This window comes from Rhinopithecus bieti, unplaced genomic scaffold (assembly GCF_001698545.2).
Source record: "Rhinopithecus bieti isolate Rb0 unplaced genomic scaffold, ASM169854v2 scaffold_30927, whole genome shotgun sequence".
NCBI classification, from domain to species: Eukaryota; Metazoa; Chordata; class Mammalia; order Primates; family Cercopithecidae; genus Rhinopithecus; species Rhinopithecus bieti.
The window spans coordinates 239,079-254,161 of record NW_016813672.1 but is presented as its reverse complement, the minus strand read 5'-3'; the positions used below and the strand labels follow the sequence as shown (position 1 = coordinate 254,161).

Sequence of the window (15,083 nt, the reverse complement as noted above, 5' to 3'; positions counted from 1 at the left end):
AGCATTAAGTTGGTGTCTTTTCATAACATAAAAATCAAAGCATTCAGAAGTAAGGCTGTCACTTTGATATTTGCTTCTGTGTCTCAAAGGTCATAGTTTTTACCTCGGTGGTGAGGATTAGCAAATGTTGCAATATACTGCACAGCTCTGGCAGTAACTAAGAAAATAGTACTGTATCTAGTATACCTAATAGCCCTATAGTGAGCAATATTCATCCCTCATGCTTATCAGTGTTGACATCTGTCTCTAAGTTTGAAGATTTATGCTCAGAAAGAAGACCACAATTTGGAAATCAAAGCTAAAACTAAAATTTGTGAAAGAAATAATGGTATGAGGCCTAGAGTATTTAACTTTTCAAAGTAACTACAAATGAGAAATAACATTACTATCCCAGTCAGCTTGTATTTACTCCTAGTAATTGAGATTATTTGAATACTTTTCAATGATTCCCAAGTCTGGCTGTATATTAGCATTACTTAGAGTGATTTTCTAAACACAGATTCCTAGGCCCTCCCCGAGACCTATTGAATTCAAATCTCTGAAGGTAAAGACTAGTCTTCTGTATTCCTAAAACTCCCTACGGAATTCTTATGAAGCCAGCCAGATACTTCCAAGCAGATCAGTTGAATCACTGAACTAGGTCATTCCTTTTTTTTTTTTTTTTTTTTTTTTTTTTTTTTGAGACGGAGTCTCTCTCTGTCACCCAGGCTGGAGTGCAGTGGCGCGATCTCAGCTCACTGTAACCTCTGCCTCCTGGGTTCATGCCACTCTCCTGCCTTAGCTTCCCCAGTAGCTGGGACTACAGGCGCCTGCCACCATGCCTGGCTAATTTTTTGTATTTTTTAGTGGAGACGGGGTTTCACCATGTTAGCCAGGATGGTTTCGATCTCCTCACCTCGTGATCCACCTGCCTCAGCCTCCCAAAGTGCTGGGATTACAGGCGTGAGCCACCGCGCCCGGCTGGTCATTTCTTAATAAGGATTGGATGGCAATGAAGTGCTTAACTGAAACCATGATCTGGTTATAACATATTAGAAATAAAGACACAAACTTTACTTCTCTGCATTCCCAAGTCCTTCCAAAGAAACTTATTTCTTTCAATCATGGAACATCTACATTCAATAAACACACATATACATATACACAAACTAAAAATATTAATCACTTTATAAAACTATTTTAGAATATGAAATTAGCTATGATACTTCCTGTGTTATAAATGTATCAATGACTTTTTTTAATTAAAGGAAAGAAGGAATAAAGGAAGGAAGAAAAGGATGGAAGAACAGTAATATGTAGGTTTCAATTGTTTGGATCAAGTGTGAGGAAGGAATTTTGCACACTATCTCAATATAGCCTGACAAGATTATGTTAATCTGTACATAATATCAGTGTCTGCTCTTCATTCACCACCACGAGGATCTTGAAAGTGAGTCCATAGCTGGGGTCAACTTACCCATTTAACAATACATTTTGTTCAATCATGTGAACACAATTTATGTGTATGTTAAACCAGCTGGTTGTGGTTTAGGAATATTCATGTCATAGAGCTGCCCATAAATCGTTTAGAAATATGTTAAACCTTAATAATTCAGTCTCTTATGCATCATGATTTTTGGGCTAGATCTATTAAGCTTGTGCTTATAGAAGCCTCTGAAATGACATAATTTTTGTAGTTGAAGGTCTATAATCTAACAGTAGAAACAACTAAGCTATGATATAGGGCTTGGTTCTTGGACTTGAGTTTCTATATATTGGCGACTGAAAGGCATCTGGTACTACCCAAAGCCTATTCAGAGTCATTTATAATTAATTTCAAAGGAACATTCAGTGAAGTTGCATGAAGTGCTTGAGTCAGACTGGGTTTTAAAGAAAGAGCAGAGGGAGAAGCTGCAGACATAATTAATGCCCCAGCACATCCAGTTCATTACTACACTTCAGAAGTACATTGTTACTCAAGCCTGACTGTGTGTGGTCCTTCCTATCTGCCTGAATGAGGCACCAGCAACCCTTTGTGTAGCCATTCTGGGTTCAGAAGTGAAGAGAGAATGCTGTTTGCTGTGGCCAGGCTTGAGGGGGTGAGATGGTTTCTAGTGACAGAATGTAGTAAGAAAGGGTCTAGAATGGGCTGAGTCATTCTCAAAATGACAAGACAGAAACCTGTGTGTAAAAGTTTTACTTTTTGCCTTAACCATCCACAACACTTGCCCCCAAAGTCTGGAACCCAAGAAGGCTTCAATAAATACATTTAATGATGGTCATAATTTTGAGCTCCTACTTGATGCCTTATGACTTTAGATACACACACAGTTTTGTTCAGCAGCAATAAGATTCTGTACAAAACACAATGCCTGGTGGGGTTTTCAGAATTCTCCATGGCTTTGTCTTTTTTTATATCTATCAATTTAATTTCACTTTATATTGCTAGAAGTCTTTGGAGGCATTTGCAAAGTTAAAAGTCTTGCTCCCTTTGTGAATGAGATTTTGTTTAAGTTGTTACTCTCTTGTGCTTTGCTTTTCCTGGAGAGACATGCACATTCACACTAAACTACTGTGTCCTGACACCATTGTCACTGGACAAGAGTAAGGAGTGCAAGACTGTGAGAAATAACATTTGAAGTGCTGAACCTACGGACCCACCCTCAAATCTCAGGCATCAATGTCTGTCTCAGAGTCCCAGATCAAAGCTCACTTGATTCCACATAATCAGGTATTAAAAGGAAAATCCAAGATTACTTAAAATATAGAGTAAGAGATGAATAAAGGCAGATTGTAGGCAGTTGGGTCCCATGTTACCTGGAAGCTATGTCTTCTTCCCCTTCTCTATATTATATAGACAAGAGATCCAACTACTATGTTTCTGAGGCATATTATTATTTTTTATTATGGTCAATGATACCTAATTATTAAGGTCCACAAAGAAGATACAGGGTAGTACATTCTGAGTACATATTGGGGGATTCTGATTTTGTTAGATAACTGATTTATTTGCAAATGATGACATTCTCTCCATCAACATAATCCTGATACCAATGTGATTGATGCTTTGGTGCTAATGGCCAGTTATAAGTTGCCTTCTTCCAAATAGCAGCTTAAAAGAATATTAAAATGCAAGAGCTATAGGTCCCAAATTATATTTTCAAGTATCCCTTGTAGAGTGGGTTAAAACCATTTCCCCAATTTAATACCATTTGGTTTCTAAGGAAATATCACATAAATTTCTTTTATCTGCCATACTAAAATGCATGCTGTTGGTAATAGTTTGTAAGTAAGTGAGAATATAGATAAGTCATATGAAATAACAAATGCCACCACATTGTTACAATCACAGTTCCTAAGAGAAGAGATGTAGATGGCATTGTGTAGGACAAATAAAAATATAATTCTTTCTCCATCTTCTAACTTCTATGATTGAAGTTTCAATGAACAGACATTTTATATAGTATTTCACAAACATATAGAAACATTGTAACTACAATAATCAACTATAATAGACTAGCAAAATGATAACAGATTGGACCATTATCTCAGACTATAGCTTTGAATATATACTTAGATTATAACGTATGAAAAATGTAGTTGACATCCTGTCAGTGACAGATAAGAAATCTCTGGCACGTTCTTCATCGTGACATTTATGGCAATGTAAATGGATACTTCTTCTCTAAGTAAAATCATATAAACTAATACAGAATTTGTGATTCTTCTGACAAATTGAGATATATAAATACAATACTTCTCTCCAGGCCTACCACTAGTAATGAGGTGGATTTCCAATGATGCTTTTCAAATATGCTTCCCATAGATATTCTTAAGTATAGAGAGAATAAATATGTGTTTGTAATTGCTTAGACAAATCTTTACAAAAAGAGAAATAGATTGGATATTCCTGTAAGTCCCTTTCAGCCTTATGGTTACAAAACTCATTGTTCATCACCAACATGTTTACTGATTTAATATACCATAATAAGTTCTAAATTACTGAAGACATAATAAACAACAACAGCGAGCTTGTTCTCTCCCCATGCTCCAGTGCTACAAGGAGCCCATCAACATTGCTAAGGCATTTTCTAATATAAGCATGAGGATTGCGGTGCTCCCAGCCTGCTCTGCTCATACTGACTATAAACCTCCTCATTGTCCAGAGACACAGGTCCACAGAAGAGGGGGTCAGGCAAAGGTTTGGAGGTCAAGGTCTACTTCCTGTCTTCTCCACAGAAAGAGTGTTGCGCTCGTGCCCTTATAAACCCCCAGGGCAAGAAAATAATTCAAATTATAAAAGATCATGATTATAACAAATATTTGCATATCTACAAATGCCTTCTAGCCACACAAATAGAAAATTTAAAAACATTAAATAAGCCTCATAGACTACATTGGAAATTAGTAAATATATTCCTTAACTGAGTTACATCATAACCAAACCATAATGCAGCCAAAATCCCTGAACAGAAAAGAATATTGCATTCAGTTAGACATAAGTTATCAATGAGTAGGAAAATGACCTCTCCAAGGTTTCAAGGAAACAAATGCTTCCAGTTTATTAACCTCAATAGAAACTTAGATTTTTATATTTGATCCCAAACAGGAAAACTCTGGACACATGATGCTCCTAATTTTAGTGTGAGCCAGTAATATTTTCATGCAGTATTGATTAATGAGAACAGGTCTTCATTTGAGCAGGACATGCGATGGAATCCTATCTGTAACTATAATGATTACTAGTTCTGAAGATTATAGCTACTTCAGCATTCATGAAAGTGTTTCACTGAATTTAAAAGCCATATCAATCAAACTGCAGAACATTTTTTTAAAACCTCAAAGCCATAAAATACAGAGGTTTCCTGGCTTTGTGTTGTGCAAGAAGAAACAACACTCTTGGCAAAATGTCCTGACACTTCTTTGTCACTAATGCCAGTATCCAGGAATTTGCTCTCAAGAATAGCATCCGGCTCTTAGGAGGCATCAACTGGGGAAAAGAAAGGGGGTAACTAACATGTCATTTAGTTGAGTGCTGTTTATTAGAATACAGTTTAGTGTTGCAAAAGCTACCTATATAAGTGCTAAGTTGAAAAGGGTCCAGTGTAGCAAAGCATCTCATTTTAACTGATATTTGTTAGAAGGTGGCAAAAAGACCTTTCTTTAATCTTGGTTACAGATATATCTGGTGTTTGGAAATTCCATTTCCTCTGGATTCCATGCTACATTAATTAAATCTAAAAGATATATTTGCTAAGCAGACATATAATGCTTTCTTGGTATCTGAAATCCTTGGTTATATGTATTCTCAGTCCAAGCACTGATTTCTCTAAATAAGGGAAACTATGTTAGATTAATAGGTTAGTATTATATAATATACTAACAATACAGAAGCAGATTCTGAAAATCTAATAATGTTGTGTGAAATGTAGTTATCTAGAAGAGATATGTATAAAAATAGGTAATACCCCTTAAATATTTTGCCGAGTTACAATTCTTCCAGTTGGGAAGTTTACCACACTGCCATGATACATGTATGAAATGTCTGTTCAGAAAAACAAACTTAGAAAATATTCCTTACCCACCAACTCACTAAATGTAGGAATATATAATCAAAACTGGCTCTCAAAAGTGGTACAAATATATAGGGAGAGATACTTGTATGTGTGATAAACAAGAAAACGTGGAATCCATTTATTGGTTAGTTCTGAAAGGGGACCCACACTTGTAATTAAAATAGATGTAAATATATATGACCAAAAACACTCATATGAATGGACACATCTGATTTCCCTCATCCTCCGGCTTTTTATTGACAGCGGTCACCTCCACCTTTTAGTAGGATTATTGCCTAACATAATACAGAAATTTTGCTGCTTGTTCTCAACAAAGCAATGAAAGAGACACAATCTCTTTCCACCCCTGCTGTGGTGACCCATGTTCTGGGCTTGTGCTTTTTGGAGGAGTCTTTGTTCTGTAGCAGGTCTCAGAGGCTTGTCTCCCGGAGGAACATGGTGCCGATGTTGTAGGAAACCTTTTTTATTCTCGACGAAGAAAGAGAAGGCTTTGGTGGCTTTGGACCAGTCCTTACCTCCAGGAAATAGCAGATCCCAGGAATTTCCTTTGGAAAGTTGTCTGGAAGCTCTTCACGAGACCGTGGAATGAATGTGAAACTTTCTTCCCGTTTTAATAATCTAAGAAAAAAATACAGAGCACATGAATCAAGTAGGCCAGGGAAATGTAAATACGTGGACAGAAATTTTAAAGGCTGAGGAAGCCTATCTCTGACTGCTCATGGTGACACCTCTATTTCTTTGTATAGATGTGGCTTTCATCAGATTCCAAATGCTAGGAAATGTTATAACCCAGAAAAGATCCCTTCATGTAATTAAAAAAAAAAACTCAAAGCTAAGTGTGGTACTACCTGAAAATATTTGTTCAAGATTGATTTCTTTCTAAACAGCATTCCTTGAAAATATTTGTTCAAATGTTATTGTTTTCCCTACACAAAGGTCCGAGGAAACTGCATAATACAGGTTTTATTTGAAGCATGCAGGATTTACGTTCTCAGTTTTGAAAACTTGCCCAAATTCTAGTGCACTCCTTTTATGTTTGGTAAACCATGTGCTTTAAATGTGTGTCCTGTATGTAAAAAACATTAATCAAGTGTTTAACTTTGTAGAACAACATTTCATGACTCCCAATGTCTCTGATACCTGTTTGCTGATTTCTAGCCAAGCATGCTATCCAAACTCGATAGCATTATTGGTTAAACAGCTTGATTCTTCTCTTCCAGTCACACATAAAGACTCTTCTTCAAAACACTAACACTGGAATAAATTTATTCTTTAAACTTGTCCAGTTTCATGTAATGTTCAGTTTGATACTTGTATCTGAAAGTGTGGACCAACAATTCAATTTAACTCAACAGCTCTTTATAGACTATTTCTTACTGCCCAAGAAGAACCTTCTAGACACTTCTGTGAATATAAGGAGTAGAACACATCTAAAAAGCTCACAGTTTTGTCAACAGATACAGAAACAGAATAAAAGAGTTTTTAAAAACCCTCAATAAATGAACAAAACACAGAGTAATATAAAAGTATAGAACAGAATAGGCTAGATACCATCAGAAAAGTAGACACGAAAATTGCAGAAGTCTAGAAGAAAAAAAGTATTTGCAGTGGGAGGACCATAGAGCCTTCATGGACTAGATCTTATTTAAAGGCATGTACAGTTTCACCAAGTGGATAAGGAAAATGATGTAACCAAAGGGTTAGACACAAGAATAATGTCAAGTTTCTAACCATATGATGACATTACCCAGTGAGGTCAGAATGAGGGTTAAGACTGGGACAGTAGGTTAGGAAAAAGTTTTAAAGCCCTAAACTAAGAGTTTGGACTTTATTTGGAAAGCACCTTGGATCCAAACCCATTATCTTTTTCTTAAAAACAACCCATCCTCCTAACACAGATTCATGTTAGCAGCAGCTCCAAGTTATGCTGTGTAGGAGGCAGGTTGGGGCAAAAGTACCAATGAGCACAAGCAGAATAAAGGATGTGTGAACATACAAGAACATTGCACAGTCAATTATGAGAATCTCTAAGGAGAAGAAAATATTCCTTCTCAAATGCTATTAATAGATAGAAAATATTACCTAAAACAACAGTTGGTAGTACTAATAAGGTATAATATGAGCAGTCTATATTTAATTTGAAAAACCAGAGCTATAGTATTTTGATTGTTAAAGGATATAATGACAGTTTAAAAAAAACACAAAATGATTATATTCATTTGGTATATAAAAAACAAGGTTCCTTCTAACATTTCAAAATTCTTTCAAAAACCTTATCCCATTTTATTCACATAACATAGTTGTTTGTAAAAGCTAAAAGTACAAACTATGCATCCAACAAAGGTCTAATATGCAGCATCTATGAGAAACATAAATTTACAAGAAAAAAACACAACCCCATTAAAAAATGAGCAGAGGACATAAACAGGCATTTCTGGAAAGAAGACATACATGAAGCCAACAAGCATATGAAAGACACTGATCATTAGATAAATGCAAATCAAAACCACAATGAGATACCATTTAACACCAGTCAGAATGGCTATTATTAAAAAGTCAAGGGCCGGGCATGGTGGCTCACGCCTGTAATCCCAGCATTTGTGGAGGCTAATGAGGTGGGTGGCTCATGAGGTCAGGAGTTCGAGACCAGCCTGGCCAACATGGTGAAACCCCCAGCTCTACTAAAAATACAAATAAGCCAGGCATGTTGGAGTGCCCCTGTAAATCCCAGCTACTTAGGAGGCTGAGACAGGAGAATCACTTGAACTGGGAGGTGGAGCTTGCAGTGAGCCGACATCATGCCACTGCTCTACAGCCTGGGTGACAGAGCGAGACTCAGTCTCAAAAAAAAAAAAAAAAAAAGTAAAAAAAAATAACAGATGCTGGTGAGGTTTTGGAGAAAAAAGGAACATGTATACACAGTTGGTGGGACTGTAAATTAATTCAGCCATTGTGGAAGACAGTGTGGAAATTCCTCAAAGACCTAAAGACAGAAATACCATTTGATCCAACAATCCCATTACTGGGAATATACCCAGAGGAATATAAATCATTCCTTTATAAAGACACATTCATGTGTATATTCACTGCAGCATTATTCACAATAGCAAAGACATGGAATCAACCTAAATGTCCATCAGTGGCAGACAGGATAAAGAAAATGTGGTAAATACACACTATGGAATACTATGCAGCCATTAAAAAAGAATGAGATGTCATTTCCAGCAACATGGATGGAGCTGGAGGCCATTATCATTACCAAACGAATGCAGGAACAGAAAACCAAATACTGTATGTTCTCATTTATAAGTGGGAGCTAAATGATGAGACTACATGGACACATAGACAAGAACAACACACACTGGGGCCTTTTGGAGGGTGGAGGGTGAAGGATGGGAGGAGGGAGAGATTCAGGAAAATAACTAATGGGTAGTAGTCTTAATACCTGGGTGATAAAATAATCTGTACAACAAACCCCCATACATGCACAGATATGTAACAAACCTGTACTTGTACCCCTGAACTTAAAAGTTGAAAAATGCTAATCTCCACAAAATTTATAGAGGGTGAAAGTGAGTTCGGAGTAAGTTATACTGATTTGCTCAAGGAAACAACAAGACAGTAGTGACAATGGAACTGGAAACTAGACCTGTAAACACAGTCAAGTTTAGCCCAACAATAAATAACCAGACTAAGTAAGATAGCTCTCCATCACAAAACAACCAATCTGAGATATCATTGACAATAAGAATGGAAGTCATCAGTAGTGTTTACTTTCTTTTCATTTTCACAAATGTCAATTCTCTTTACTATTGATATATAATCAGTCACTTCAGAAATAAATTGTAAAAAGCCCTATACAGCAGTGTAATTTAGCAGTGAATTCCACAACAATTTTGCTAAGCTCAAATAGAACAGTCATCATTGTGTAATATGTGAGTGTCAATCATTGATGTCAATCAATCAACAAACTTTTTAGTGGTTATGACATTAGCCTTCTGAATGGAGGCGAGTAAGTGGGGATTCGCAGAATAAGTAAATATAACTAAAATGACAAGAAATGCTCATTGAAACAAATTAGCAATAAAATGATACAACATCTGATACAATCTAAAGGAAGAAATTTTACAGGAGAAAGGGAGAGGTGGTAACTATGGACTTAAGTACAAAAGTTAAGAACCAAATATAGCCATAATTCAGTCTTTCCACAAAGTTTCCTTAACGCCCATAATCAACAGTTAGGACTCCAAATGAGCTACATTCCCTTCTCCCTGTCTTTTAAGTCCTCAAATGTATCTTTTACAGTTTGTTTGTCTCACCAAGATCTTTGTTTTGCTATAATTGAGATTTTCAACCCCAAACAAAAATGGGGTGACGTCCATGAAAGCACTTGTAAATGACTGAAAGAAGATGGTACCAGCTGCTTCAGATGTCAGAACTTTTAAATAATTCACTGCACGTTGGCTGGGAGGAAACTTTTCACAATGAATTGATCTCTTGACATTTTAAATAGATCTCATATACTGTGCTAGAAATTACAGAGACAACAGCTTTTATGAAATTGTATTTTCTTTTCCCAGTGAACATTTTGGTATCCATAAGCTAAATACAGTTTTAAATTTCAATAATAAAAATGAGAACACATAAGGATAAATTGATTCAAGTTCCTATGATATCCAGTATTTATTACAGCAGACTTTGTAGATAAGAACATTGAAGTGCAATGTTCAGTTGAATTCCAATAGGACAATCTTTATGACTTGCTGGAGGGTTTGTGGAGGAGGTCAGGGGAATCATTTCACACAGCATGCCTGGTGATGATATGAGTCATGGTGCTGAGTAAGCAATCAAATGTATACAAGGATTAGGAATTATTTAGAACCTGATCATCCCAAAGCCTCGGATCCCCTCTGAAATGCTTTATTAAGTCCAAGTCCCTCGGTTAGCCCTAAAGCTCTACCTAACAATCCATTTCTTTGGCACCTCAGGGCTGATATGGAAGCTTAGATTCTATATAAATCTAAATTAATCCCCAGCTGTAATCCCCAGCTGGTTGTTATACACTCTGGGAGTTTTGGCAACATGTTTAATAAGCATTTGGAAATCACACAAATCCTAGTTTACCTGCCTGTCACCCTTTCTCTGCTCAACAGTTTTTTCTATAAATTGTTTTTCAAAATAAAAATCCACTGCTGCTTTGCATCAATGGATGGCTCCCAAGCATGTGCAGGAAACTTGATTCCATGGAGGTGCATGGAGCTTCTCCATCACAGCTGCAGAAACGAAGCTGGTCTCTGACTCTCTCACCTCTTGTTTGCATGCTCATTTCCCCCAGTTTTCACCATGCTCTGTGCTCTGTCCTACATCCTACCTTGGGAAAGGGTCTGACACTTATACTGAAGTACAAATGATCTAAATCTAGTTCAAATTTTAACACAAGAATGTTAACACAAGAACTGTGAGTTCAGCAGTCAACTGGTCAACAGGTAATCATTAAGTGCCTTCTGTGACCTAGGCCTGAACCAATACTTTCTTACCTCTCATCATAATATGTATGGGACAGGAGAAGACTGAGAGGGAAACGAGAGAATTTTGAGTTTTGCTGAAAATGTCTTTCCATAAAGTGATTATTTTTATTTGCTAAATTGCCCCATGGAGAACCCCATGGACAGAATAAACCTTGCTGAAATGAATAGATCCAGTTCCAGTCTTTAATAGTGGCAGACTAGTATATATAGCTCTCTGATACCTGCACATTTGAAATAATTGTGTGAAATTGGAAAATATTTTGTTTGTTTCAACAGCTGGAAAGATCTGTGTAACGTGCAGAGCTATAACAAAGCGACATTCTCAGAATGCTGTCTACCAGAGGGTAATCACCAACTTGTCTACTCACTATCCAGCTACTGCTCACCAAGGGATACTTGAAGGGCAAGGGAAGAGGCAGTAGAATCTGACGCATCTTGTAGAGGGTAGAAAAGATACCAGGACAGTGACCTTTTAAAGACTTTAGATGTCGGAAATGTCTTTAGTCCATTCTTCTCTCAACTTGATTGGTTTAATTAGGCATTAAATTCTTGTTTAGAATTCATTTTCTCCTCAGTATTTGGCTGTTAAAAAGTAAGATATCATTCTGTTTTTTAAACCTCTGCATGTTAATTTTCTTCTAGTCTTTCTTATTGTCGTCGTCATCATCGTCATCGTCATCATCATCATCATCCTCATCATCTTTCTATCTCTGGTATTGTGAAAATTAATAATATGACTAAGTGCATCTTTTTTATTTGGCACAATGACAATTAGTGAATCCTTTTGAAGCTTTTGATGAAGCAAACTATGTCTTTCAGTTCTAGGAATTTTTAAAAAGTTATTTAATAATTTCGTATGCCTTGTTTTATATGTTTTCTTTTTATGCATTTTGGCTTAGTCAGACATTGGACCTGGTAAATTAATCCTCTAATTTGTTTTCCTTTTTCTCAGATTATTCCCTCATTTTAAAACATTCTGTTTTCTGGAAGATTGCATCCAACATTATTTTCCAACACGTAAATAATTTTAAAATTTCAGATATCTCATTTTAATTTCCACTCTTGTGGTATGATTGTTTATGTTTTCTTGTGTTCTTACTATTTTAAATTTATGAGAATATTCATCTTTTTATAGTTTTCTTTAATTCTCTCTATTGTCTCTTTTTCCTCTAGATATTCATTGACTAGATTTTGTTGTATGCTTTTTTGTTTTGGTCTCTCTTTTTCATGTCAAGGCATTCAACAAATTACTAATGTCTGTAAATATCTTTCTATTTAAGTGTAAGTCATTACGACATGGTTAGAAGGTTTGTGTGTAGCAAAATATTGTTGAATTGTAGGTTTCCCCTGACCATTTCATTAGGGTTCCCAAATATCAATATATTTACTGTTTTTCCTTTGGTCCAGTTTGTCCAAGTAACAATATTCCAGTCATTCCTATGGTATTACACCTGGCTTCCAGCATTCTGGAAGTTGAATTTAGGAAACAACCTGAGAATCACACTGTTATGAATGTAGACTTTTATTTAATCCTCCCGTAGTTACCTTCCTAAATTTAGAATTCCTCTGGTTCAATGTCTCAGGAGAACAAACCTCTTATATTCTTCTAGAGTTAGCTGTGCCCTCAAATTTGTCCTCCCTTTATTTATTAGTAATAAAGTTCTACAAAAGTACATGGCTACCTAGCTTGAAACTACATTTCCCAATTTCCCTAGCTACTACGGTTCTGAGTAATTATTAGTTTCCTAAAATAAGATTGACCTGACAAAGTTTTGAATGGCAGAAGTGAAGTAGATTCCATTTCCCTTGGCAACTGACCATTAACAGTGACTACTGATGTTGGAATTTTGCAGAAGCAGGCTCCAGTTTCTAGCTTCCTAAGTGTCAAGAAAATGGCCCAGTACTGGTGACATGTTAGTGTAACATCTAACTTCATGATCACGGGAATGCATATTTAGGCATCCATTTTTTAGTTTCCTGATGTACAAAGGCTAGTATGGCTGTGGCCATGGCTCCTGACCTAGACTATTCCAATTCCCACGGTGAGCACAGGGGTAGGAGCTTGTGTACCTGGCCAGTTCTATATTTTATGGGTATCATTTCAAGATATCCAGCTTAGAACCTGATTTTTATCTCTTCTCATGATTCTGTAAGCATATTGTTCTCTGTATATCTTCCTACTTAAAATACCCTAGAGTGTTTTCTACCCTTGTACTTTTTCTGGAGTCTATTTTGGTCATATTTTGGATCTTTTAGACTATCCTTCTAATTAGGTTCCCTGTGTGTATGCGCGCATATGCATGTGTGCATGTAAACAGGCTGATATTTAGATTCAGAGTGAATATACTTGCTTCTTACCCACTCCTTCTTCTGTAGGAGCTGAGACTTCAGCTTTCTTTTAGACATTAAGCCAAATATCACTCAGGCATACACTTTCCACCTTCCTCTTCCATTTCTAAATCCTCTTCCAGTCTTTGTGTGTTTGTATGTGTATATGTCATTTTGCTCCAACATAATGGAAGAGAGGAAGGTGGAAAGTGTATACCTGAGTGATATCTGGAAGTCATTTTGTTGTTGTTTCAAAAAAGATTAATTATGAACTTCAGAAAAGGATAATGATAAACTCAGGGGCTCGATTTGCTTAATTAGAAATTTCTCTTGTTACAAATTATTCACCTGAATATCTTTTTTTGCTAAGGAATGCATTCGGATTTTTTTGAGTGTAGAAGGATGACAGTTCTGAAAATGAAAATAAAAAACATCGAGACACATTATGTTTTCCTATTTATCTTCTTCTTTCTACTTGAATGGAAGAAAAGAAGGAACTCTGTCCTGTATTTCTGCTTTGTGCTTCCCTGCTCCAAGATGCAGTCTGAAGATAGGTCCAATGAAACTAGTTATTGAGTTAGCTAGACAGCCTGAAATCCCTTGAAATGCAATGATTCATTCTCTGGAAATACACCTTTCCAAATAAGGAAAGTAAGAATCTAGCTCACGATGAAATAAAACAGAAAAAGGATCCCACCAAATGTTTATGCATTTTAAGGTTGCAAACATTTTTACTTGCAGATGTTGAAGGAATTTTATAATTTGAGGCAATCTGTGGGATCTAAAATTCAGGCTAATAAGTTCTCCAAAAGGGATAGTCTTCCTGTATGTCCCCTGGAAATGATAAGGCAGAGAGTCTCAGAGGCACTTCAGTGACACCTCTGCACATTTTTTCTGCAATCCACTCTGGAGTAAGTACTGATGGCAAAGTGTGCTTGACTATAGGTTTTATACTCTGCATATCTGGTACCTGCTAGAGAGTGTACATCTTCTGGGATGTTCCTATTTGAGTGGCAAAACTAATGCCCTTTACATTCTTAAATTTTAGGATGCTAAAGATCATTCTACCACATTGACTTCTCTGGACCCTGTCAATTTGACCTTTAACAGCCTAAAAACTCCATTTCTAGTAAATGTCAAGGAATTTAAAATTTAAAACATTCATGCAAAAGTTTAATATGTCTATAGACAGAACTTTAAAAAGAGATAGTGAGAGGTTAGAAAAGATAACTGTAACCAGTTCTTGTAAGTTAAATAATCTCCTCACATTTTCACTTCTCTGACCAAAAGTCTTTCTTAAAACGAGTTCATCATTGTGCTGGTCTTTCTGTATAAAAGATAAAGAAGTGGAAAGAAGAAAATATGCACAATTATTTTAAAAAAGAAATATTAGTTGATTTCATTACTTCAAAATTAGTACCAAATTAGATTCCTAGACTTAAGAATTCTATGTCCTCTATTTTCTGTATTAGTCAACCAATTAGAAATAGAGTTAGCCTAAATGTATTCTAAGGAGATTATGCAGAATTGTAATAACCTCAGCCCCCAAGAAGGCAAATCAACCTAGGAAAATATTTGGAGGCTAAAAAAAGGGCATACTTTTTTCCTTTAAGAGTTCAGCCTGGCCGGGCGCGGTGGCTCAAGCCTGGAATCCCAGCACTTTGGGAGGCCG

General features: G+C 36.3%; 1 protein-coding gene across 1 annotated transcript in view; it reads right to left on the bottom strand.

Moving 5' to 3' along the window:
• Window positions 1-2,857: 2,857 nt before the first annotated feature.
• Window positions 2,858-15,083, bottom strand: part of GUCY1A2 (guanylate cyclase 1 soluble subunit alpha 2) — a gene marked incomplete at its 5' end in the record, with an annotated part of 119,419 nt that continues 107,193 nt past the window's right edge. Inside the window, one exon of the mRNA XM_017848881.1 lies at window positions 2,858-6,173. Coding sequence (XP_017704370.1) covers window positions 5,966-6,173 — 208 coding nt within the window. The remainder of the gene's footprint in view (window positions 6,174-15,083) is intronic.